Source organism: Takifugu rubripes, chromosome 20, assembly GCF_901000725.2.
Source record: "Takifugu rubripes chromosome 20, fTakRub1.2, whole genome shotgun sequence".
In the NCBI taxonomy this organism is placed as follows: Eukaryota; Metazoa; Chordata; class Actinopteri; order Tetraodontiformes; family Tetraodontidae; genus Takifugu; species Takifugu rubripes.
In genome coordinates this window covers 18200584-18225570 of record NC_042304.1, presented here as the reverse complement: position 1 = coordinate 18225570, position 24987 = coordinate 18200584, and the positions used below count along the sequence as shown (strand labels likewise).

Sequence of the window (24987 nt, the reverse complement as noted above, 5' to 3'; positions counted from 1 at the left end):
GCCCCATGTCACCTGGGGGGAGGGGCCATGTCACCTGGGGGGGGGGGCATGTCACCTGGGGGGAGGGGCCATGTCACCTGGGGGGAGGGGCCATGTCACCTGGGGGGAGGGGCCATGTCACCTGGCATGCTGGTTGACGATGACGCCGTCTTCAGGGAGGTCTTTGGCGGCTGGTTTGCCTGGGGTCGGTGGCGCTCTGCTCGGTGCTCTCGTAGCCGTTCTGGGGGCATTCTGGCGGGGGCGTGTACAGAACACTGGCCAACACGAAGAAGGTCAGTCCAACGACCTGTGGGGAGGAGCACATCAAACATCAGGGGGGAGAAACGGACCCACAGGTTCTGGCCCTCAGGCCCACTTCTGACATGTGACCTTCAAGTTTAAATCTGCTTGGAAAATGTTGTGTGTGGGAAACTGAAGCTAAAGACGACGGGACCTTGTAGACGGCGCCGGCCGTCAGGATGTGGCGGCTCATGGCTGCGTTCTGGTACAGGGAGCAGGAACCTTGGTGGCCACACTGAGCCTGCCACAGCAGGCAGGACATGTCGATCATGGAACCAAAGGCGATGGGTCCTGGAATACTTCCTGTCAAAACACAACATGGCGTCAGGCTCTGAGGCCGCCCGGGCGCGGACCAGAACCCAGACTCACACCCACCAAGCGTGCGCACCACGATCCACTGGATGCCGAGTCCAAACGACCTCTGGCTGTCTGGGACACACCTGAGGAGCACAGAGCAGGTCAGAGCAGTTCCAGTCCAACCAGAACCATCCGGACACAGACCTGAGGGTGGCGGTGAGCGCCGGGATGCTGCAGAGGAAGGTGAAGAAGATGGTGCTGAAGAGGAAGATGAGGAAGGTCGGCATGCGCTGGCAGGAGCTGCTGCACTTCCCCGAGAGGGCCAGAGCCTCCTGAGGCGAGGAGACGTTGGCCAGCACACAGCTGCAGCCCGAGTACACCTGGCACACACACGCACGCACGCACACACGCACGAGCACACACGCACGCACACGCACGCACGCACGCACACGCACGCACACACGCACGCACACACACACACACACACACACACGCACGCATGCACACGCACGCACACACGCACGCACACACGCACGCACACACACGCACGCACGCACGCACACACACACACGCACGCACACACGCACACACACACACGCACACACACACGCTCACACACACACACACGCGCGCACGCACACACACACGCGCACACACACGCACGCACGCACGCGCACACACACACACACACGCACGCGCACACACGCACGCACACACGCACACACACGCGTCATGTGGTGCAGAGGCAGCTGGTCTGAGGTTCTGAAGCCCTCTCGATCGATGTTTTCTGGTGGTTCTGTTTAAATGTGGCTGATCCTGGACCAGCTGCAGGTCCTGGACCAGCTGCAGGTCCTGGACCAGCTGCAGGTCCTGGACCAGCTGCAGGTCCTGGACCATTGCCTCGTACCCGTTTTCCCGTGGACGCCTCCGTGTGGTTGAGGGCCCTGCAGCCGGCGTGACACGGGGAGTAATACATGGTGGCGTCGGCGCCGCACACCGGGTCGTACATTTGGGCCACGCAGCCACACGCTGCGTTGCAGCTCTCCGTCAGGTTCTCCTCCAGGGCGGAACTGCAGATGTGAGGAAGAAAGAGGAGAAACCCTGAGGAGGAACCACCTCTCATCTGCAGCAGCAGCAGGACTCTGGACGGCCAACCTGTGCGGTTCTGTGGGACCCCGGTGGAGCTGCTGGTTCTGGACCTGCCCGGAGCGGTAGGGCACGGTGACGCCGGCCATCGGCATGTTGGGACAGTGGAGGAGGAAGATGAAGATGGTGACCAGGCTAATCAGCGTGCACACCACGCACAGACGGACGATATCTCGACAGCGCATGTTCCACTTCTTCACAATGTAGCCGCCCAAGAAGGTTCCGCCGCCTCCTGCCGGAACCACCATGTAGCCTGGGGAGGGGAGGGGAGGGAGGGAGGTCAGACCGGGCTCTGCGCTGGACCCCTGAAGCCTGACGCCACCCACCGAACCACGTGGCGGCCTCCGACGCACTCAGACCGAACTGGGACTCCAAGAACTTGGGCCCGAAGGTGGACATGCCGGCGATGAGGGTGGCCTCGGTGGCGCCGGCCAAGCAGAGGAAGAGGAAGGTGGGGTTCTTCAGGAGGAGCAGCAGCGACCTGCAGACAGTCAGGCTGGGGTTAGGGACCCGTTACCTGGTGCACATCCCGCTGGCCACGGCGCCGGGGCGCCAAGATTCAGCAGATGTGCGGTCAGAGCGACCTCGGCATGTCCTTGGCTGATCGTCCAAACTGAGGGTCCGAGGCGGTGCTGTGGCTCCCGTCGCTCAGCTGGTGGACTTCAGAAACCCGCATGGCCACAAACTCCTGAGAGCCTGCAGACAGAAGGAGGAGTCCAGCTGAGCCCGGCCCCGGGGCCCCGTGGCCCCGGTCCGGAACCACCAGCCCCCCATCACAGTTTAGAGTTCAGAAGGTCCCGAGTCCGAGCGGACCCGGGCCCTACCAGGTAGCTGCCGTGGGTAACCAAGGATGGGGAGGGAAACCAACAGAACCGCTGCTCCTCCCAGCAGGAAGCCGATCCACCAGGCGCCGACCCAGTGGGGGTCCTCTGGACTCAGGTCTGTCCTGCCACATCACACATGTTCGCTAGCTGACGGGATGCACGAAAACTCATTTGGGTTTTTCTGACTCGAGAACAGCAGGTTGTTCCACGTCTAAGCTAATCGGAGCAGAACTGAGCTGAACCGAGCAGCAGAACCGAGCAGAACCGAGCAGCAGAACCGAGCAGAACCGAGCAGCAGAACCGAGCTGAACTGAGCAGAACCGAGCAGCAGAACCGAGCAGAACCGAGCAGCAGAACATGTTGCCTGTGTCTCACTCACCTCAGGTGGATCTCCGTGTAGATGTTGAGGAAGTACCCTCCCAGCAGGTAACCGACGGCTGGACCCAAAATGGCTGCTGTGTAGAAGATGCCTGAGGAGACGTGGAGATAAAGAGATCAGGGCCACTTCCTGTTCCTGCACAACCTCTTCCTGTTCCGCTGTTCACAGGTTCAACAAACACCTAAAGTGGTTTCAGGAAGTGGGCGAAACCCAGCTTCCTTTTGTCTCTTTGATCTCCCAAGCAGGTCAGGCTTTGATCAGCAGATGGACTCACCGATATAAACGGGTGCGTAGTTGGACCGGACGTTCTCGTCCAGGTAGGTGACCCCCAGGGTGTAGAGCGGCGTGGCGCCCACGCCGTGCAGCAGCTGACCCAGCATGAACAGGAAGCGGTAGCTGGACTGCGCCGCCTCCTTGTCCTGGCACGGACTGGACCGGTTGGCGGCGCACAGCTCGGTCTGCTCCGACACGCTCGCGCGGTACGGCGCCGAGGCGAAGTGGGGCAGGGCGAAGACCAGGGAACCCGACGCCATGATGAGCATGCCCCAGCCCAGCCAGCGCGGCTTGTGCCCCGTCCCCCCGAAGTAGCTGACGAAGGCCAGGCAGACGCAGGCGGCGATGTCGTAGGAGCTGGCGATCAGGCCGGTTTGGTAGCTGCGCAGGTCGAAGCGTCGCTCGATGGAGGTGATGATGGTGTTGATGAAGCCGTTGATGATCATCCCCTGCAGGAACGAGGCCAAGCACAGGAAGAACAGCATCCAGGGGGGGGTGTTGAACAGCTGCAGCGCTCTGGGGGTGAAGGAGCCCCAGCCACACAACTGGGCCCCGTCAGCGGGGAGCAGGCTGACCTCCACGGGCGCCTCTACACGGAACCTTCGCTCCAGCCGCCCCGGGAGAGAAGAAGCTCTGGTGAAGATCTTGGACTGAATGGGTCCATCGGTGCTGCTCGGAAGGCCTGAACTGGCGGGGCTGTTTGGCCGACAGTGTTGGGGGCTGGCGCTGGTCAGAAGCTCCTGCCTGGAACTGAAGGAGGGGTTTATAGGGAGCATCTCCCCTCTGACGGGGGAGACGGGGGAGACGGGGGCGTTCCTGAGGGGAGTCGCTGGAGATGTGCTGATCCGAGTCACCGTGTTGATGAAGATCTGAAGCGCTCCACTCACATCCTGGGAAGACACAGTCCGTTAGAGAGGAACCATCCTGCTGCTGGTGTTTGGACCTTCTGCGAGCAGCACTGGGAGACACAGACAGAAGAACCTGAGTCCACTTTGCACATGTTCTCCTCCTGCTGGACCACCGTGGACCAGGTTCTGCTGACAGTAACGATAAAAACTGTAAACGGGTTTAAATGTATGTTTCAGGAACCTTCTCAGCTACACCAGGCAGATGAATGAACAGAACATTCAAAGCTTCTTACAGCTCGTTGCTGAGGCAGCGCGCCAGCATGTTAAGCTAACCCCCCCAGACTGTTGTTAGCAACATGCTAATGCTAATGCTGCTCGGTCCGTCCTCGGTAAAACTGTTCAGAACTCCTCTGTTGTCCCTTCAGAATCAGCTTTGGGATGTTTGCAGATTTAAGGGCCGATTAGAAGACGGAACCGGTCGGTTCCTGGTCTCGTATCTGAAGGTAGGAGAGCAGTGAACGATGATACGAGGACACGGTGACCCAGCAGGGGGGCCTGAACCAGGTCATCCTGAACCAGTAAAACCTGCCAGGAACCAGTCAGAGGAACTGTGGTTCTCATTAATGAGCAGCAGCTCCGGCGCCTCCAGGACAGGAACAACAAAGACCTGCAGACCTGCATGAGTCAGGTATCTACCAGACCCCCCCCCCCAACCAGTATAACCAGTCATTTACACTGTGTGTCCTGGTGGGGGGTACAGGTGTGTGTGTTGGAAACCAGCCCTGCGGGTCACACACACACACTGTTACTGTCACGGAACTAACAGGGTCACATAACGACGGATTATATCCTGCGTTACCATGGCAACCAGACCATGTCCGTGAATGTTCTGATTTGACTGGATGATTGGCCGAGAACAAAAGAACAATGGTTGTTTTCTGTGTTTCTGCTCTGATCTGAGGGCAGAAGAAGCTGCTGGACTAGAAAACGACAATGAGGCGGATTAATACAGCAACAACAGGAACATCTGGAGCTGATCCGCGCGCTGCTCATCTGGGACCCGAAGAACGAAAGAAAGAGCGACGAACAAACGGGATTACCTGCAAAAGAACCACGTCGGCTGGTTCGGAGGATTCTCGTCGACAGCGCAGAGAAACGAGTTCGGCGGAATAAAAGCGGGAGCAGCGCAGGAGGCGGTGACGCGTCAAAACGAGGCGGAGTAATACACCTGATCCATCAGCCACGAGGATCCCGGGGACACCTGCTGATGCTAACGGGCTGCTAAAGGTTAGCAGCAGGTTGGTGCGCGTGATACATTTACCTTCATATATCAAAGATCCCCTTCATACAAGCACGAATTAAACGCGCCAGCGCGCGCCGCTTAAGCAGTCGCGAGCCAAGAGAATCGATTCATTGTTTGTTGTTGTTGTTGTTGTTGTTGATGATGATGATGATGATGATGATGATGAGAGCAGGCGGAACTGAACTCTTAAGGACATGATGAGAACAGCTGCAGAAACGTGCGCGTCCTCGTGCTCGTCGGAAGAGCCGCCTGAGCGGTGTCACACCGACAAGCTCATTTGGTTCCGAACCCGAACGATCCGGGACGGGGCGCTTCGGGCTCCGGCACGACAGGTTCTCTGTTCCACCGCTAGATGTCGCTCCAGCTGCAGTCAGAAACACTTAACGAGCTTTTGTCTCTTTAGCAACAGAAACAGATTCAAACATAATAACACAGATGTGACGCATTAATCTCGAACTCTTCACTCTCCATCGTTTTTGATACATTTAGTTTAGAGATGGTGTAAAATAATCCCAACATCTGAGATCAAGTTTCCCTGATTGTGACTTTTATTCTGATTTGTGCAGAGGTGTATCACACAGTGACTCTGTATCCGTCTGCACTCACATCTGATTTACTTCTTTTGGTACTTTTCTTAAATTCAAACCTAATTTCATCCAATTTGAACCCTTTTATATCCTGCATTTATTAATCTATCTGTTCCTAATCCAATATCAACACCTGAATCATAAAATAAATGGTTGACCTTCCTGCAGGAAGTGACATCATCTCACTTCAGCGAGGTTGATGTGGGCCGGGTCCTCGGCTGGACCGTCATTAATCAGAGACGGTTCTGCTGCTCAGAGTGGAGGAAGCATTTCTCTGTCGGACCAGAGAGCTGCAACCTGAAGGGTCCGACCCACCCTGCACATGGACCACCTGGACCACCTGGACCACCTGGACCACTTGGACCACCTGGACCACTTGGACCACCTGGACCACTTGGACCAAGCTGCTGGAAGCTGTGGGGCTGCTCAACGCCCTACCGGACAAACCTCCCACTCGGTGACTGTGACACTTGCAGAACTTTAATATTAATAAAAATATGGCTGTTTGAATTCGCTGCTCTCTGTCGCCATCTTGCGGTAAATTATTTTATGTCCCTTTTTCATTTGTAGATCGTTGAATTGCTTTTAGACGCCCTTATTTTTGTTCTACTGGTACCCGGGCACAGAATTGGGTGAGGGTTAAGGTGGGATTGAATTACAATAAACAAACCTTGACCCTTCAATGGTCTTTGAGCCGGTCGACTTGACAGGCGGATCTCAGTCCGATCCAGAACTTTTTGGAGTGAAGCGATTCCAGAACTGCCCAGGACCGGTCTGACACAATGAAAGCTGTAGTGTTGGATGTTGCTTTCATGGAACTCCTCTCATCTTTGATCCTTAAAATATCAAATATCAAAGCTTCTTTGAGCCTTAAATCTGTTGCTTTCCTACAGTCGCATGAAGCACACATGATCTAAAATGTCCCTTTCCCCATAAATGAGGTGTTCTAGCCTTTTCTGGGCCGGGTCCAGACTGGAACTGGTCTCTTCTGCTCTAGAAGCCTCCATCATCAGGGGTCAGAAATGAAACGTGGATCAAACTGCAGCTTTCAGACCAGTTGCATCATGTTCACTGTTGATCCTCAAAGGTCTGTGGAGTAAATCTCTGGAGTAGTCAGATGTTGCTGGCAGAAGGAACCAGCTCGACTATCTGCCAAATATTTCTCCATGAGTCCAGCAACAGAAATGATCTGCTTTTATTCCTGGACCTCACAAGTGTGTAAAACCTTATGCGTTCTGCTGTGGTTGTTTTTGAAAATTGTTGAATTAGCAGGAGAGATGATGAAGGCTAGAGATGATGAAGGTTAGAGATGATGAAGGCTAGAGATGATGAAGGCTAGAGATGATGAAGGTTAGAGATGATGATGGTTAGAGATGATGAAGGCTAGAGATGATGATGGTTAGAGATGATGAAGGCTAGAGATGATGAAGGTTAGAGATGATGAAGGCTAGAGATGATGATGGTTAGAGATGATGAAGGCTAGAGATGATGATGGTTAGAGATGATGAAGGCTAGAGATGATGAAGGTTAGAGTTGATGAAGGCTAGAGATGATGAAGGCTAGAGATGATGATGGTTAGAGATGATGATGGTTAGAGATGATGAAGGCTAGAGATGATGAAGGTTAGAGATGATGATGGTTAGAGATGATGAAGGCTAGAGATGATGAAGGCTAGAGATGATGATGGTTAGAGATGATGAAGGTTAGAGATGATGAAGGCTAGAGATGATGATGGTTAGAGATGATGAAGGCTAGAGATGATGATGGTTAGAGATGATGAAGATGATGAAGGCTAGAGATGATGATGGTTAGAGATGATGAAGGCTAGAGATGATGATGGTTAGAGATGATGAAGGTTAGAGATGATGAAGGCTAGAGATGATGATGGTTAGAGATGATGAAGGCTAGAGATGATGAAGGCTAGAGATGATGAAGGTTAGAGATGATGAAGGCTAGAGATGATGATGGTTAGAGATGATGATGGTTAAAGATGATGAAGGCTAGAGATGATGATGGTTAGAGATGATGAAGGTCAGAGATGATGAAGGTCAGAGATGATGAAGGCTAGAGATGATGAAGGTTAGAGATGATGAAGGCTAGAGATGATGAAGGCTAGAGATGATGAAGGTTAGAGATGATGAAGGCTAGAGATGATGAAGGCTAGAGATGATGAAGGCTAGAGATGATGAAGGTCAGAGATGATGATGGTTAGAGATGATGAAGGCTAGAGATGATGATGGTTAGAGATGATGATGGTTAAAGATGATGAAGGCTAGAGATGATGATGGTTAGAGATGATGAAGGTCAGAGATGATGAAGGTCAGAGATGATGAAGGCTAGAGATGATGAAGGTTAGAGATGATGAAGGCTAGAGATGATGAAGGCTAGAGATGATGAAGGTTAGAGATGATGAAGGCTAGAGATGATGAAGGCTAGAGATGATGAAGGTTAGAGATGATGAAGGTCAGAGATGATGATGGTTAGAGATGATGAAGGCTAGAGATGATGATGGTTAGAGATGATGAAGGTTAGAGATGATGATGGTTAGAGATGATGAAGGTTAGAGATGATGAAGGTTAGAGATGATGAAGGCTAGAGATGATGATGGTTAGAGATGATGATGGTTAGAGATGATGAAGGTTAGAGATGATGAAGGCTAGAGATGATGAAGGTTAGAGTTGATGAAGGTTAGAGATGATGAAGGTTAGAGATGATGAAGGTTAGAGATGATGAAGGTCAGAGATGATGAAGGTCAGAGATGATGAAGGTTAGAGATGATGAAGGTCAGAGATGATGAAGGTTAGAGATGATGAAGGCTAGAGATGATGAAGGCTAGAGATGATGAAGGTTAGAGATGATGAGGGTTAGAGACGATACATAGATGATAGGAACATAAGATGTTCTGAGCTGATGACCCACAACACAGTCTGGATGAAGCCCCCAGACCCGTCAGTGGCTGGTGCAGAGACTTTCATCAACCATTGTTGTAATGGAAAAGAGAGGAGCATGAAAGCTCAGGAGATGGAGAGAAGAAGTGTGGAAGCAGAGAAGACTCGAGCTGCTGCTGAACATCTGGAGAGTCAAACTCTCTCTCATCCCTTCATCACAGATGAAAACACCAAGTCTGGTTTTAATATTGTTGACAACAGAAGGTGATTTATTAGGTGATGAGAAACCTTTTACAGAGCAGAGGAAGAGAAAGAGAAGATGGTTGGACAGGTGTGCTTTCTGAAGGGGCGGGGCCAGCTACAGGTGACCTCACAACTGCAGGTTCACATTCCAAGCATTTCCTCGTCGGTCTATTTACACACCTGGCTTCTACAGGTGACTCAGCTTCACCTGTTTCTGGGCAGAACCTGAAGAGCGGGACACATTCCAGATGTTGTGCAGTCATCAATGCGCAGCTACAGCTGGTTGAAGGGGACCAAATCCATTCAACAGGTGATTTGGTTCCATTTTACCAGCTTTAGCAAAGCATTTTAGAGGAGCACGAGGAGGAGCACGAGGAGGAGCACGGGGAGGAGCACGAGGAGGAGCACGGGGAGGAGCACGGGGAGGAGCACGGGGAGGAGCACGAGGAGGAGCACGGGGAGGAGCACCAGGAGGAGCACGAGGACCAGCACGGGGAGGAGCACCAGGAAGAGCACGAGGAGGAGCACCAGGAGGAGCACGAGGACCAGCACGGGGAGGAGCACCAGGAGGAGCACCAGGAGGAGCACCAGGAGGAGCACCAGGACCAGCCGGTGACACCTGCAAGACACCAGAAAGACAATTTGATGATCTGGGGATGCGTGGAACACAGAAACAGAGAAGGTTCCTCCTGGTCCAGGTAATGAAGGTAACCCCACTAATCAGCACCTCCTTCCCTCAAGGAGAGAAGGAGCAGAGGAACTCCTGCTAATGCTAATGACGCCAGCAGACATGAATGCAGTGTTCTCTGCTTCCTGTTCTCTTCCTCTCAGCTTCCTGTGTGCGGCTCCTGCTCTTCCTCTGGTTGCCGTGGCAGCCAATCCTCTGGACTCCTCTGGTTGCCGTGGCAGCTGATCATTTCGTCAGCTGGAAACAGAGCTGAGGGAAAGACGAACGCCTGGAACCCAGACTGACATCAGAGTCTGATCCAAGTGGTTTGGTCACATGACAAAGTGGCCGCAGCTTCATGACGCGGTCACGATGGAGACGGTCACACATCTGGCTCTGGGCGTGCGTGCGCACGTGCGTGCACAGGATCAAAGCTGATGTCTCTCCTCATCAAACTTTATCCTCTGCACGCAGACCCCGCCCCCCCAGGTGAGTCGGTCACAGCTGGTAAATCCTGAATCAAAGATGCACCTAAGCAGGTGGGCACAGGTCAGCAGGGGGCCACACCCCACACACTGGTGGCCACACCCATACATGTGTGGCCACACCCATAAATGTGCGGCCACGCCCCCACACACTGGTGGCCACACCCATAAATGTGTGGCCACACCCCGTGAAATCAGAGCCACATCTGCTCTCATCTGGGCTTCTGTGCGTCCGATGAGATGATGTGCGCGGCGGTGGGGGGGCATCTCTGGGGGGGTCCAGGTGGTTTTCCAGACACCCTGTCGGCCCCCCCCTCCCCACAGGAAGTGAACCCTCTCACTCCCTGTCGGCCCCCCCTCCCCACAGGAAGTGAACCCTCTCACTCCCTGTCGGCACCCCCTCCCCACATGAAGTGAACCCTCTCACTCCCTGTCGGCCCCCCCCCCACAGGAAGTGAACCCTCTCACTCCCTGTCGGCACCCCCTCCCCACAGGAAGTGAACTCTCTCACTCCCTGTCGCCCCCCCCCCCCCCCACACACACAGGAAGTGAACTCTCTCACTCCTGCTCTCTGATGTTTCCACTCCACAACCCCCACCTGACACAACCCCTCCCATCATGTCTCACTACCTGGCAGCACCCCGTAAAGGGGCGTGGCCTAGAAACAAAGGTGCGGTGTGATTGACTGGAAGAACCTTTAACAGATGTTAATGGATCCCTTTTAACATGTTAGCATGCTAATGTTGAATCAGCTGTGCTGTGTGTGGGCCCTGGTCCCCCCTCCTGCAGCTTCATTGGAAAAGCCCCAAAAGGCCCTCGAGGTTCTTCTGTATCACAGCTGAGAACTTTAGTTCAACCCTCCGGATGAAACCTCGGTTCCTGTCTGAAGATGTTTGTCAGCTGCTAATTAGTGAGCAGGTTGTTGTCTTGATCAGACTCTGACGGGAGTAAAGCTCTGGCAGCTCTGGAGGCCCAGAGGTCCCTGCTGAGGTGAGGGTTCTTCAGCCCCACTGTCCACCGCCCCGTCCCCACAGGAGGAGCTGCTGCTCACTGCTGGATGTACCCACAACGTGCTGATCTTGCCCTCCTCCATCTGCATCCTCAACCCCGGATCAGAATAATTGAACTTGACTTCAGAAGGTGTCTCAGGCTACATGTGGTTAGAAGAACAAAGGGACATCAAAGCAGGTAGGAAGGCATGATGGGGAATCTTCAGAGATGTAAAGAGACTGGGGGCAGTCCCTGACCCTGAGACCTTCACTGGAGCCGTCGCCTCCTTCTGAGGGAGGAATGATGTCATCGTGACCGTCTGCTAATGCTAATGGTGCTAATGCTATTGCTGCTAATGCTAATGCTGCTACAGCTCCCCCTCTCTTCTCTCTCTCTTCCTCTTCCTCTACTTCCTCCTCCCCCCTCTCCCCTCTCCTCCCCCCTAACCCAGCGGTCCATGATGTTCCTCATGAAGCTCCGTGTGGATGAAGCTCTTCATCTCCACTGCTGTTGAAGCATCACCGGCTGACCTCTCGGACACGTGCACGGCGTCCCTCACGTGCACGCCGTCCCTCACGTGCACGGCGTCCCTCACGGGCACGTTCACAGCAGCTGCCAGCCTCATCACTCCAGAAGGTTGACCTTTCTAGACATCTGATTGGCTGACGAGTAATTGATTGTTGTCACTGGGCTGACATCATCCACAAAACCAATCAGATTAATCAATAGTGGTGATAAAAGACCCCTGAGTCAGCGGTCCAGCATCGACCAGGGAGGCTTCTTACTGGTTAGACTGGGAAATCAGACTGGAAATGAATGCTGCTGCAGTTACAGGGACCTTGGGTCTACTTCTGCTGGGGGGGGATGAAGCCCCACAAGCCCCTCCCACCAGTTCCAGAGGCTCCACCCCCCCGTCATGGTTCCTGATGGACCCGTGTGGAACCTGCTTAATCCCACAGCTGCCCAGGTGATTCCCAGTGGTAGAAACCAGTCAAGCAGGCCAACGATTATCCAGCTTTCCCAGTCAGAAGTGTCAGGGCACCCCCAAGGAGCTGTGCGTGCGTGTGCATGTGGGCGTGCATGTGTGGACAGAGGCTGAGCTGCTTCCCTTTAGTGGCCCCCCAGTCGTCCAGCTTTGCTGCCTCAGCACGGTGCCACAGTCAGCATTGTTGCATATTTAATGTCCTGATGAGAGCTTCCACCTGCTGACAGAGGCAAAGTGACAGAACAATACACACACACACACACACACACACACACACACACACACACACACACACACACACTCCAGCCCTGAACGGCATCATCAATCCAGCCTCCCGCTCTTTCACCTCATCACATGCCACAAATCCCTCCGCCTCTCTCTCTCTCTCTCTCTCTCACACACACACACACACACACACACACACACACACACACACACCTTTAAATGACCTTCACTTCTTGTTCACTGCAAAGAAATCCTGATGAAGTCTTATTCACCTGGGACGGCTAACTGCAATTAACATGCACGCTAAATATGCTACGACCTCAAACCGGAAGTGTTATCAGTGCACGTGCATGTGTGCACGAACCGCTATCCTTGATGTCACATCGGGGTTCCGTCTAAACTCATGATGCCCTTTAACACGGCCAGGCTGGAGAGTCCAGCCCAGATCCTGGCAACAGCCCCTGTTCTCCGTTAGCATGTTAGCATGCATTTAGCAACTGTCTGTGGAGGTGTGTGTGTGTGTGTGTGAGCGTGCGTTGTAAAGAACGGCAGCTAACATTGTTGGCAACATTAAAGGAACCGGACAGGAAAGGTTCTGCCTGTTATGTTTTGGTTGGGTTCAGACCCAGAGCTGACCGGTCCCCCGTCCTGGGGTACATACTTCTTTACATTCCACAGTTGCTCATGTTCATATGGGCATATAAAGAAGGATGTGCCCCAAGCAGGTCACATGCTGGGTGGTGCCGCCATCCGGTCCGTGCACCACCCCACCCCAGCAGCCACCCTCGTAATGATGGTAATAACAACGATAATAACAACATCCGTAACAAGAGGACGGGCAGAGCTGCTGCTCCTGGCTGGAACGGCCGGGGGTCCAGGTGGGTCCAGGCTGGAAGAGCAGGAAGCTGCTTCGGAATCTGACTCGGTGTGAATCAGTCGACTCGTCACTTCCTGTCGATTCGCTCAGTGATAAAAGCAGTTTGAGCTCATTTAGCCTGGCAGCTAACGGCAGCTAACGGCAGCTAACGGCAGCTGACGGCAGCTAACGGCAGCTAACGGCAGCTGACGGCAGCTGACGGCAGCTAACGGCAGCTGACGGCAGCTGACGGCAGCTAACGGCAGCTAACGGCAGCTGACGGCAGCTAACGGCAGCTGACGGCAGCTAACGGCAGCTAACGGCAGCTGACGGCAGCTGACGGCAGCTAACGGCAGCTGACGGCAGCTGACGGCAGCTAACGGCAGCTGACGGCAGCTGACGGCAGCTAACGGCAGCTGACGGCAGCTAACGGCAGCTGACGGCAGCTGACGGCTGACTGATGGTCGCCCCAGCGGGGGGGTCGTGCCAAACACTGCTGCTCGTCCAGCAGCCGTTGGGCTTCTAACTCCTTACTTGATCTTTTGCTGACTAAAGTTTTCAAAATCGTCCTCACGAGCTGCAGATTGATGAGAAACAAACAACAAAACGAGTTTTACAGCAGCAAGTTTCACAAATAAAGTCTGTAAAGGACAGAAACAGTCGGAGGGAACCTGGTTCAGGTTGGTCTCTGAACGGAGGTGGTCTCAGTAAGAGGCGCTGCACACACACACACACACACACACACACACACACACACACACACACACACGCGCACACACACACACACACACACACACGCACGCACGCACGCACGCACGCACACGCACACACGCACGCACACACGCACGCACGCACGCACGCACACACACACACACGCAACACACACACACACACACACACGCACACACACACACACAGGATTCACCTTGAGTGTCACTCAACACCATAGAGGGAGGTGAGGAGGAGGAACGATGAAGATGTGCCTCTTACCTTCCTCCTGTGCAGCAACAAAATAAGAGCAAAGAAGAAGAAGAAGAAGAAGAATTCCCTTCTGTCTCTTCACTCGTTCAGTGTTCCAGGTGCTGCCTCTGCAGTCTGTCTCTGTCCCCCTCGCTCACACACACACACACACACACACACACACACACACACACACATTCTCTCCTCGTGAGGAAACTTTTCGTCCACTTGTCCCACCAGTCCTCTCTTTCTCTCTGTCCCATGGTTTCTATAGTTCCTATACACTGCTATGTGTCTTCACCTCACACTATATATGACACTCTCTCTCTCTCTCTCTCTCTCTCTCTCTCTCTCTCTCTCTCCCTCTCTCTCTCTCTCTCTCCCTCTCTCTCTCCCTCCCTCTCTCCCTCTCTCTCTCCCCTCTCTCTCCCTCTCTCTCCCTCTCTCTCCCTCTCTCTCTCTCTCCCTCTCTCTCTCCCTCCCTCTCTCTCTCTCTCTCTCTCTCTCTCCCCCCCCCCCCCTGCCTTTCCCACACACACACCCCACTTATTCAGTTCTGCTGACTGGACACTGGTGATCATGAGGACTATAGTAATGTGTGTGTGTGTGTGTGTTAGTGTGTGTTTCCCTTTCTGCTCGAATGAACCCAGTTCACCTGAGAGTTCACCCCCAAACGGCTTCATTCTGTGATTCACAAACAACCCCCAGCACACACACACACACACACACACACACACACACACACAGACCCCCCCACGCTCCGGTGCCCCTCCTCTTAGAGATCAATATCAATTTATAGGCAAATTCAGAGCGGCTGAGCAGCTACTTTAATGAATTGAAGCATCGCTAACATCTAACGTTGTTGCTAGCACCCAATGGCGGCTCTGACCTCTGGGGGGGGGCCCTGATGGCGACTCTGACCTCTGGGGGGGGCCCTGATAGCGGCTCTGACCTCTGGGGGGGGCCCTGATGGCGGATGGAGGGCGGCCGCTCGTACACCCCTCTGATGATGTGGAGACCCAACCTGACCCCCCAGCACTAACAGTAGTGACACTAACAGGTCCTCCATGAATCCCACCGCCCCCCCGGAGCGTTACGCTGCCTCAGAGTTCCCACTATTCCTGACCAGACTTCCGATTCTCCCGGGAAACTACGGCCAGAGCGTCCGGAACAGAACCGAGACGCAGCGGCTGCGCCCCCCCCCAGCCCTCTGTCCCCCCCCAGCCCTCTGCCCCCCCTGCCCCCCCCCCCCCCCCTCTCGCTGGTATCTGCTGGTAAAACGAGCCTGAGCAGCAGGGAGAGACTTTAATCAGCATGTTTCTATTTTAACCCTCTAGACCAGGAGGAACAACCACCAACATGGACGACGATGTGGCTTCAGCCCACGAAGGAGAATCATGTTCTGCAGAACACAGAAAAGAACCGTCATGATGTTCTCCTGCTGTTCTACTGGTGTGTGTGTGTGGTGTGTGTGTGTGTGTGTGTGAGAGAGAGACACACACACACACACACTGACATCACACATGTGGGATTGTTTTTTATCAGCTTATGTTTTCGCAGGAAAAGTTCAGCTTTGAATCTTTGCATCAAACCTACAGAAGGATGCTGGGAGTTCCACATGGTTCTGTCCTCGCACCACTTCCTGTTCTCCTGATTTAGGCCTTTTTTCTTCATCACCGATGTTGAATGACTCAATAACGACCTTTGATGCATCAGGAGGCCACAGCTGCTGATCCTTTGGGTTTGCTTCCACCTGCAGATCTAAGTGGCCTGCAGGCACTCCTGGTGCTCTCCTGGTGCACTCCTGGTGTTCTCCTGGTGTTCTCCTGGTGCACTCCTGGTGCACTCCTGGTGCTCTCCTGGTGCACTCCTGGTGCTCTCCTGGTGCTCTCCTGGTGCACTCCTGGTGTTCTCCTGGTGTTCTCCTGGTGTTCTCCTGGTGCTCTCCTGGTGCTCTCCTGGTGTTCTCCTGGTGCTCTCCTGGTGCTCTCCTGGTGCACTCCTGGTGCTCTCCTGGTGCTCTCCTGGTGTTCTCCGTGTGTTCTCCGTGTGTTCTCCGTGGCGTTCTGACCTCACCTTTGCTCAGCTAGCTTCACCCTCATGAAGGAGTAAAGGGAGAGTTCTCAGGACGCAGGACGTTTGACCATGTGAGGTTTCAGGATCAGCTGTGAGATGGAGGCGGAGCAACGCCGTCAGGGCCGTTAGCGTTCTCTGCCAACACATCGGGGCTAATTTAGCTCACTGAACAGCCGCTGCTAATGAAAGCTGCCAGTTGTTGAGCCATGCAGGGGTGCAGCCACAGCTTTAAACAGCAGGGGGCATCGGTGCACCTGTGGGGCAGCTTACCTTAGCATTAGCTCTCTATATTCGACTGTGGCATTGACGTAGCATAGATTAGCTTAGTTCTCTTCTATATTTAAGATAGCAAACAAAGGTGCTGCAGCACCCTCTGTTGGCAGAATGTGGCACTGCTGGTTTCACTGCCTGCACCTAAACTTACGGACGTAGTCGCGTTTTGGCTCCTTCACGTTCCCTCGTCCTTAACAGGCCGTTAACGATCATGACTATCATAACGACCACATGTTGCCGTAGCAACAGTGCTGCTCCGGCACCACTCTGGTGCCTTAGACCTGACCTGGTCGTCCTCCGTGTCTGTGATGGTGCTGAGATGCTGGTCTTTACCTGTGCTCCTTCATCGGTCGGTCTTGTATCTTCACAGAGCTCCTTCTAGGTGGAGCTCCACAGGTCCAGTTCCTGTCGGTCCAGCCAGCGATGACGGCTTCACATGGGAAACATCTGCTCCAGCCTGCGTGTTCCTCCTGGTGATGGGGGTTGGTCTGTAGCTCTGCCTCTGGATTCCCCCACCCTTCACACCTTGTCCCACTTTCAGGGAACTGGAGGTTTCTTGGCCCCACTTCCATCTATCTGCAGGTGACCTCTGTTCACCTGCATCTGCATCATCAGCAGATCACCTGTGTCTGGGCTCTGATTGGGCCGAAGACCAGGTCTGAAGGTTCATCACTGTTGAAGATTTATACTGAAGAAGGTGGTGGGGCAGCACCAGCAGGTCAGGGAGATCTTTGGGACCAGGGACCAGTGGAACCAGGGGGCTGAAGAACACTTCACGCTGGCTTAATGGGAAGACTGGACACAGATGTTTACATGATGAAGATGTTTCATGTTTGGTGAGCATCAGATCATCTTGGAAGGTTCTCTAGGAACATTCTTCCTCTCAGGGCGACTTGTGTGATGAAAAAAGAGGAAGGTTCTTCAGGTCTTCCTCAGATTAAAGATGTTGTTGATGGAGGGAGGAGCTTCAACACAGGTGGTTCCTCGGAGGTCTACAGTGTCATGTTCAGGAGCTAAAGGTTCCTCAGGTAGCCACTAAAGAAGGAACGAGTGCAGACTCAGTGCAGAAGGTGGTCCAGTGTGGAGCAGGGTGTTTTCTTTACCCTTGGATGGTCCTAATTATACAGCACATTGATTTTAACGATGCGACCCTGGATTGATTAGAAGAACCCTGCACCTCCCTGAAGGAGTGAGGTCTTTGGAAGCTGCTCTCCTGCTCACTGTTCTGAGTTGTCCTCTTTTCTTTTTCTTGTCCTGTGTGTTCCCAGCTTTGCTTTTGTTGGAACGACATCACAAATATCTGATAGATGATGTCGCCTGAACGCCGTGTGCAGGTTCTGGTGGTGAAGAACCTTCACAATGTTCTCCCCAGGATGCAGGGCTTCAGGAAAACCCTGAGGTGCCAAAATGAACTGAAACTCTGCTGGTGTTGGTTCATTCTCGCCATCTTCAGCCTGAGTTACTGTCCAGGAGCACAACAGCAGTGACGGCGATGCTCAACAGATGGAGAAGAAGGACCAACAGATGGAGAAGAAGGACCAAGAGATGGAGAAGGACCAAGAGATGGAGAAGGACCAAGAGATGGAGAAGAAGGACCAGCAGGTGGAGAAGAAGGACCAACAGATGGAGAAGAAGGACCAGCAGATGGAGAAGAAGGACCAACAGATGGAGAAGGACCAACAGGTGGAGAAGAAGGACCAACAGGTGGAGAAGAAGGACCAACAGATGGAGAAGAAGGACCAACAGATGGAGAAGAAGGACCAACAGATGGAGAAGGACCAACAGATGGAGAAGAAGGACCAGCAGGTGGAGAAGAAGGACCAGCAGATGGAGAAGAAGGACCAACAGATGGAGAAGAAGGACCAACAGATGGAGAAGGACCAGCAGATGGAGAAGAAGGACCAGCAGGTGGAGAAGAAGGACCAACAGATGGAGAAGAAGGACCAACAGATGGAGAAGAAGGACCAACAGATGGAGAAGAAGGACCAGCAGATGGAGAAGAAGGACCAACAGATGGAGAAGAAGGACCAGCAGATGGAGAAGAAGGACCAGCAGATGGAGAAGAAGGACCAACAGATGGAGAAGAAGGACCAACAGATGGAGAAGAAGGACCAACAGATGGAGAAGAAGGACCAGCAGATGGAGAAGAAGGACCAGCAGATGGAGAAGGACCAGCAGATGGAGAAGAAGGACCAGCAGATGGAGAAGAAGGACCAACAGATGGAGAAGAAGGACCAGCAGGTGGGCAGAAGAGGAGCAGCTTCTTCTGAACGTTCCTCAGCTCACGGTGGCTCTGCTGGTTTGGTGGGGCAGCAGAACTGGGCTGGACCCACATTAGGACCGTTGATCCTTGTGGGTCACGAGCAGCTCCGGAGACGTGAAGAAGCTCCGCCTCATCGTGGAGGAGCTTTAATCATCCTCCTGGAAATGTGCTTACAGAGCACACACACACACACACACACACACACACACACACACACACACACACACACACACACACACACAGGGGGGGGGCAGAGCAGCACCGGGGCACCTTCACATTGAGATCAGTGATTTTGGCAGCGTTCCAACCCTAACCCATCTCCTGTCTGCCTGCCTGCCTGCCTGCCTGTCTGCCTGCCTGTCTGCCTGTCTGTCTGCCTGCCTGCCTGCCTGCCTGTCTGCCTGTCTGTCTGCCTGCCTGCCTGCCTGTCTGCCTGCCTGTCTGCCTGCCTGCCTGTCTGTCTGCCTGCCTGCCTGTCTGCCTGCCTGCCTGTCTGCCTGCCTGCCTGCCTGCCTGCCTGCCTGCCTGCCTGTCTGCCTGCCTGCCTGTCTGTCTGCCTGTCTGTCTGCCTGCCTGCCTGTCTGCCTGCCTGCCTGCCTGCCTGCCTGCCTGCCTGTCTGCCTGCCTGCCTGCCTGTCTGTCTGCCTGCCTGCCTGCCTGTCTGTCTGCCTGCCTGCCTGTCTGTCTGCCTGCCTGCCTGTCTGCCTGCCTGCCTGCCTGCCTGCCTGTCTGTCTGCCTGCCTGCCTGTCTGTCTGCCTGCCTGTCTGCCTGCCTGTCTGCCTGCCTGTCTGCCTGCCTGCCTGCCTGCCTGCCTGTCTGTCTGCCTGCCTGCCTGCCTGTCTGTCTGCCTGCCTGTCTGCCTGCCTGCCTGCCTGTCTGCCTGCCTGCCTGTCTGTCTGCCTGCCTGCCTGTCTGTCTGCCTGCCTGTCTGCCTGCCTGCCTGCCTGCCTGTCTGCCTGCCTGCCTGTCTGTCTGCCTGCCTGTCTGTCTGCCTGCATGCCTGCCTGCCTGCCTGCCTGCCTGCCTGCCTGTCTGTCTGTCAATAACAGGCTCACATTTCCCTTGAACAGCACCTGAAGGTTTATTCAGACACTCACACCTGGGGGACCACAGAGGTTCACTTAGTGGAGCCGTTCTTAATTTCGTGCCTACTGTGATTATGGTCTGTCTATTGGATGGGGGAGGGGGACACAACCCGTGGACCTGCTCAGGTCTGACAGCCTTCACTGGTAATCACTGCGTTACCACGGTTACCAGCAGAGTTCCTGTCTGACCCTGCTGAGCACAGAGACACAATCCTGATGGAGTAAAACTGGTTCTCAGCTGCAAATGAACCCAAAAATATCACAACTTTGTTCAGTGACGCTGCAGTGACCAAACAGATCACAGATCCCATGACAGGATCACACATTACCATGGCGACACCGCCCCTGTTGTCGACTGTTTGTGCTGCAACCCCGCCACTGCGTGCGTGTGCATCAGCATCAACAGCGAACACGGCCCGATAACGGAGGAAATGTGCTCTGAGAAGGTTGGAAAGGCCAAAAACACGATGTACACCAACTTCCTGTGGCGCCCTCGCAGCTTTGGAGTTTTCTTTTGTGTCTGAATGAGCTGAATGAGCTCGTGTTGAACCCAGATCACCAGATTACATCAAACCAGGTCTGGTGTCTGCACATCTGGAGAGTCACCACGACTGAAACATCTGTATGATCGCCCCCTGCTGGTCGATGCTGCCGCCTGTCAGAGCGGAGAGGGTCAACAAGGTCAAGAAGGTCAAGAGGGTCAAGAAGGTCAAGAGGGTCAACAAGGTCAAGAAGGTCAAGAGGGTCAAGAAGGTCAAGAGGGTCAACAAGGTCAAGAAGGTCAAGAGGGTCAAGAATGATGTTGCGATGATGTGTCAAGTGTGAAAGGTGAAGACGTCAGACAGAAGCTCCTCACGAGCTCCTCACGAGCTCCTCACGAGCTCCTCACGAGCTCTTCTCCTCACGAGCTCTTCTCCTCACGAGCTCCTCACGAGCTCTTCACGAGCTCCTCACGAGCTCTTCTCCTCACGAGCTCCTCACGAGCTCTTCACGAGCTCCTCACGAGCTCCTCACGAGCTCCTCACGAGCTCTTCTCCTCACGAGCTCCTCACGAGCTCCTCACGAGCTCCTCACGAGCTCCTCACGAGCTCCTCACGAGCTCTTCTCCTCACGAGCTCTTCTCCTCACGAGCTCTTCTCCTCACGAGCTCCTCACGAGCTCCTCACGAGCTCTTCACGAGCTCCTCACGAGCTCCTCACGAGCTCTTCTCCTCACGAGCTCCTCACGAGCTCTTCACGAGCTCCTCACGAGCTCCTCACGAGCTCCTCACGAGCTCCTCACGAGCTCTTCTCCTCACGAGCTCCTCACGAGCTCTTCTCCTCACGAGCTCCTCACGAGCTCCTCACGAGCTCTTCTCCTCACGAGCTCCTCACGAGCTCTTCTCCTCACGAGCTCCTCACGAGCTCTTCTCCTCACAAGCTCCTCACGAGCTCCTCACGAGCTCCTCACGAGCTCCTCACGAGCATCAAACGTTTCACGTCGTTGTTGAGCAGGAATCAGTTCAACGTTCACATCCGATCCAATAAACGTGCACGTGCACCCCTCCCCCCCCTTTAACTAATACAGGATGTAGAATTTTCCATTTCGAGTGTTTGATTGACGGAACCAAACGGCTCCTCGTGATGAATCGATCACACCATCGATAAGGGTCAATTACTGATTTAGGAAGGAAACTTAGATCACTTCACTCAAAATCTAATAAATGGTCATTAAAATTGATCGAAATTAATGTGTTTTTGATCTTTTAGTTTAGTTTTATTCCATTGATCGGCTACATTTTAACTTCTTATGATAATCCACATTTGGGTTTTATTCAGACTGTAAAGATAATTAGTGAAAAAGAAAATATTTTATTATATTTTTATTTATAGATCCAAAATTGAGGGAAAAAAGATTTTGGAAAAAAAACCCAAATCAAACCTTTAGTTGTTTTAGGGATTCCGTTGTGAATAAACTATTACGCGATGATTTTGGGTGTTTATTTCATTAATTGGCTACGTTTGATGACTTTAGTGACAGAACTCGATGATGGAATTTAACTTATAATTTAAGTTCTGAATTAAACATCAAATCTGCGTTTTTCATTTGTTTTACAGTTAAATTCTTTCTTTGGTTGTTTTTCAAGAACATGAAGCATCAAATAAATGATGTAAGAGATTTGATCCAGCAAATAGAAATCAGCTTAGAAATGATTTTTTATGATCCCTCCCCCCTCTCTCCCCCCTCTCTCCCCCCTCTCCTCCCTCTCTCCTCCCCTCTCTCCCCCTCTCTCTCCTCCCTCTCTCCTCCCCTCTCTCCCCCTCTCTCTCCTCCCTCTCTCCCCCTCTCTCTTCTTCCTCTCTCTCCTCCCTCTCTCTCTCCTCCCCTCTCTCCTCCCTCTCTCCCCCCTCCCCCCCCCCTCTTCTGCCTCTCTCTCCTCCCTCTCTCCTCTCCTCTCTCCTCCCTCCCTCCTCTCCTCCCCTCCCTCTCTCCTCCTCTGTCTCCTCCCCTCTCTCCTCCCTCCCTCTCCCCCTCCCTCTCTCTCCTCCCTCTCCTCCCTCCCCTCCCTCTCTCTCCTCCCTCTCCTCTCCTCCCCTCTCTCCTCCCTCCCTCTCCCCCTCCCCCTCTCTCGCCTCCCTCTCCCCTTCCTCCCTCTCCTCCCTCTCCCCCCTTCCTCTCCCCCTCCCCTTCTCCCCCCTCCCTCTCCTCCCCCTCTCTCCTCCCTCCCTCTCCCCCTCCCCCTCTCTCTCCTCCCTCTCCCCTTCCTCCCTCTCCCCCCTCCCTCTCCTCCTCCCTCCCTCCCTCCTCTCCTCCCCCCCTCTCCTCCCCCCCCCCCCCCCCCCCCCCCTCCCTCCCTGCCGCGGTGCGCGTCCTTGTCCCGGGCTGAGTGGACTTGGTTTTGGGCTCCTGTTGGTCTGGACTCGAGAACCGACCAGGCTGCTTCATTATCGCTCATCTGGTGAGATAAGGCTCGCGTCTTATCACGCGTGACATCAGCCGCACGTTGATGGTCGAAGGTTCGAAAAGTTATTTGTTGTCTCGTGTGTTCGGGTGCTGTTTTTAGGGAGGAGTCGGTGCTCTGCCAGTGTGGACCAGCCTTCACAGACCGAGATCAGGCTCCGCCAGGCAGCTCCAGAGGGACGCAGACGAGCCAAGATGTACCAGAGTCTGGCCTTGTCCTCCAACCAGCCCCCCTACTCACATGACACCGGGACTTACATCCACCCCTCGGCCAGCTCTCCAGTCTACGTCCCCCCCACCCGGGTCCCGGCCATGCTGCCCTACCTGCAGCCCTGCGAGTCTCCGCATCAGTCCCACGGCGTCGGCGGGCACCACACCTGGGCCCAGGCGGGCACGGACGGGCCTTTCTCCCCCAGCAGCCCTCATCCTCCGCACGGCTTCTCATACTCTCACAGCCCGCCGGTCAGCAGCACCACGGGCCGCGACGCGGCCTACCAGAGCCAACTGGTTCTTGGAAACGGCGCACGGACGGACCAGTATGGGGGCGCGCTGGTGCGCACGGTCGGCGGCTCGTATTCCAGCCCGTACGCCTACATGAGTCCGGAGATGGCGACGTCCTCCTGGACGCCTGGGCCGTTCGAGAGCGGAGTGATCAGCCTGCAGGGGCGGCACGGAGGCCTGTCGGGGAGACGCTCCAGTCTGGGTAAGCGGAGGCCCGACCGCCGGTTCAGGGTCGGAAAAGGGATTTTTACATTTCTCTGATGTTGAAGAGTGTTTTTGTGCTGCTAAATGTTATTTTAATTTAAACACATTTTAATTCCAAATCCGAAATCGCTTTGTGCTATAGTTTGAGTTATTTATTTGCATGTTTGATCCGTTAATCGGATCACGCTCTCCCGCCTCTGGAGGCCGATCCGACTCACAAACTCCAAAATTCAACAGCCAGTAAATTAATTTAACGGAACAAGTTGAATGACTTTAGAGCCGAACATTCAAATTCAAACAGCCGATCAATAATTGATGTCATTTCTTTATATATTTCATTTGATTTTATATTTATAGTTCGTTTAAAATCATCTAAAATAATCCAAGCCCGAGTTCCAGAAAGAGAATAAATGAAAGACGAACTTTAAGCTCTTTAAAACACACAAAGTTTCGATCGGCTTCTATCGGATCCATCGAGCGTCTGATGAAGAAACGTGATTAATCATCTGTAATTTGATGTAATTTGATGACGGAGCCATTTAACATCCAAATGTGTCACCTCGTCGTTGTCACCAGCTCATTTCGGTGACGTTTTACTGATGGTTTTACTCAAATTTCTGTTGGCGGTTCAGATCTGATGGAGGACGTTTGCACGGAGGGTCGCGAGTGCGTGAACTGCGGGTCGGTGTCCACGCCGCTGTGGCGCAGAGACGGAACCGGACACTACCTGTGTAACGCCTGTGGCCTTTACCACAAGATGAACGGCATCAACAGGCCGCTGATCAAACCGCAGAAACGGCTGGTGAGACTCGCCTGCCTGTCTGCCTGTCTGCCTGCCTGCCTGCCTGCCTGCCTGTCTGTCTGCCTGTCTGTCTGTCTGTCTGTCTGTCTGCCTGTCTGTCTGTCTGCCTGTCTGCCTGCCTGCCTGTCTGCCTGCCTGTCTGCCTGTCTGTCTGCCTGCCTGTCTGCCTGCCTGCCTGTCTGTCTGCCTGCCTGCCTGCCTGTCTGTCTGTCTGCCTGTCTGCCTGCCTGCCTGTCTGTCTGTCTGTCTGCCTGCCTGCCTGTCTGTCTGTCTGTCTGTCTGCCTGCCTGCCTGCCTGCCTGTCTGCCTGTCTGCCTGCCTGCCTGCCTGTCTGTCTGCCTGCCTGTCTGCCTGTCTGCCTGCCTGTCTGCCTGCCTGTCTGCCTCCTGCCTGCCTGCCTGTCTGCCTGCCTGCCTGTCTGTCTGCCTGCCTGCCTGTCTGTCTGCCTGCCTGCCTGTCTGTCTGCCTGCCTGCTGTCTGTCTGTCTGCCTGCCTGCCTGTCTGTCTGCCTGCCTGCCTGTCTGCCTCCCTGCCTGCCTGCCTGTCTGTCTGTCTGCCTGCCTGTCTGTCTGCCTGTCTGTCCGTCCGTCCAGAGTTAATTACATTG

General features: G+C 54.1%; 2 protein-coding genes across 3 annotated transcripts in view; one reads left to right on the top strand and one right to left on the bottom strand.

The window, feature by feature from the left end:
• Positions 1-143: 143 nt before the first annotated feature.
• On the bottom strand, positions 144-5262 carry slco4a1 (solute carrier organic anion transporter family, member 4A1). The gene is made up of 12 exons (XM_011620693.2): positions 5147-5262; positions 3200-4088; positions 2926-3016; positions 2547-2668; positions 2307-2418; positions 2049-2203; positions 1732-1975; positions 1484-1646; positions 781-956; positions 655-719; positions 434-582; positions 144-286 (listed from the first exon to the last, which is right to left on the bottom strand). Exons 2-12 carry the CDS (start codon positions 3972-3974, stop codon positions 152-154), a joined length of 2187 nt encoding a protein of 728 aa, XP_011618995.2. The 5' UTR covers positions 3975-4088; positions 5147-5262; the 3' UTR covers positions 144-151.
• Positions 5263-22764: 17502 nt separating this feature from the next.
• gata5 (GATA binding protein 5) overlaps positions 22765-24987 on the top strand; it is a 4915-nt gene continuing 2692 nt past the window's right edge. For both annotated transcript variants that reach the window (XM_029828762.1, XM_029828761.1), the window contains exons 1-3: positions 22765-22871; positions 22977-23576; positions 24211-24380. In XM_029828762.1, coding sequence (XP_029684622.1) covers positions 23069-23576; positions 24211-24380 — 678 coding nt within the window. In that variant the 5' untranslated portion in view covers positions 22765-22871; positions 22977-23068. The remainder of the gene's footprint in view (positions 22872-22976; positions 23577-24210; positions 24381-24987) is intronic.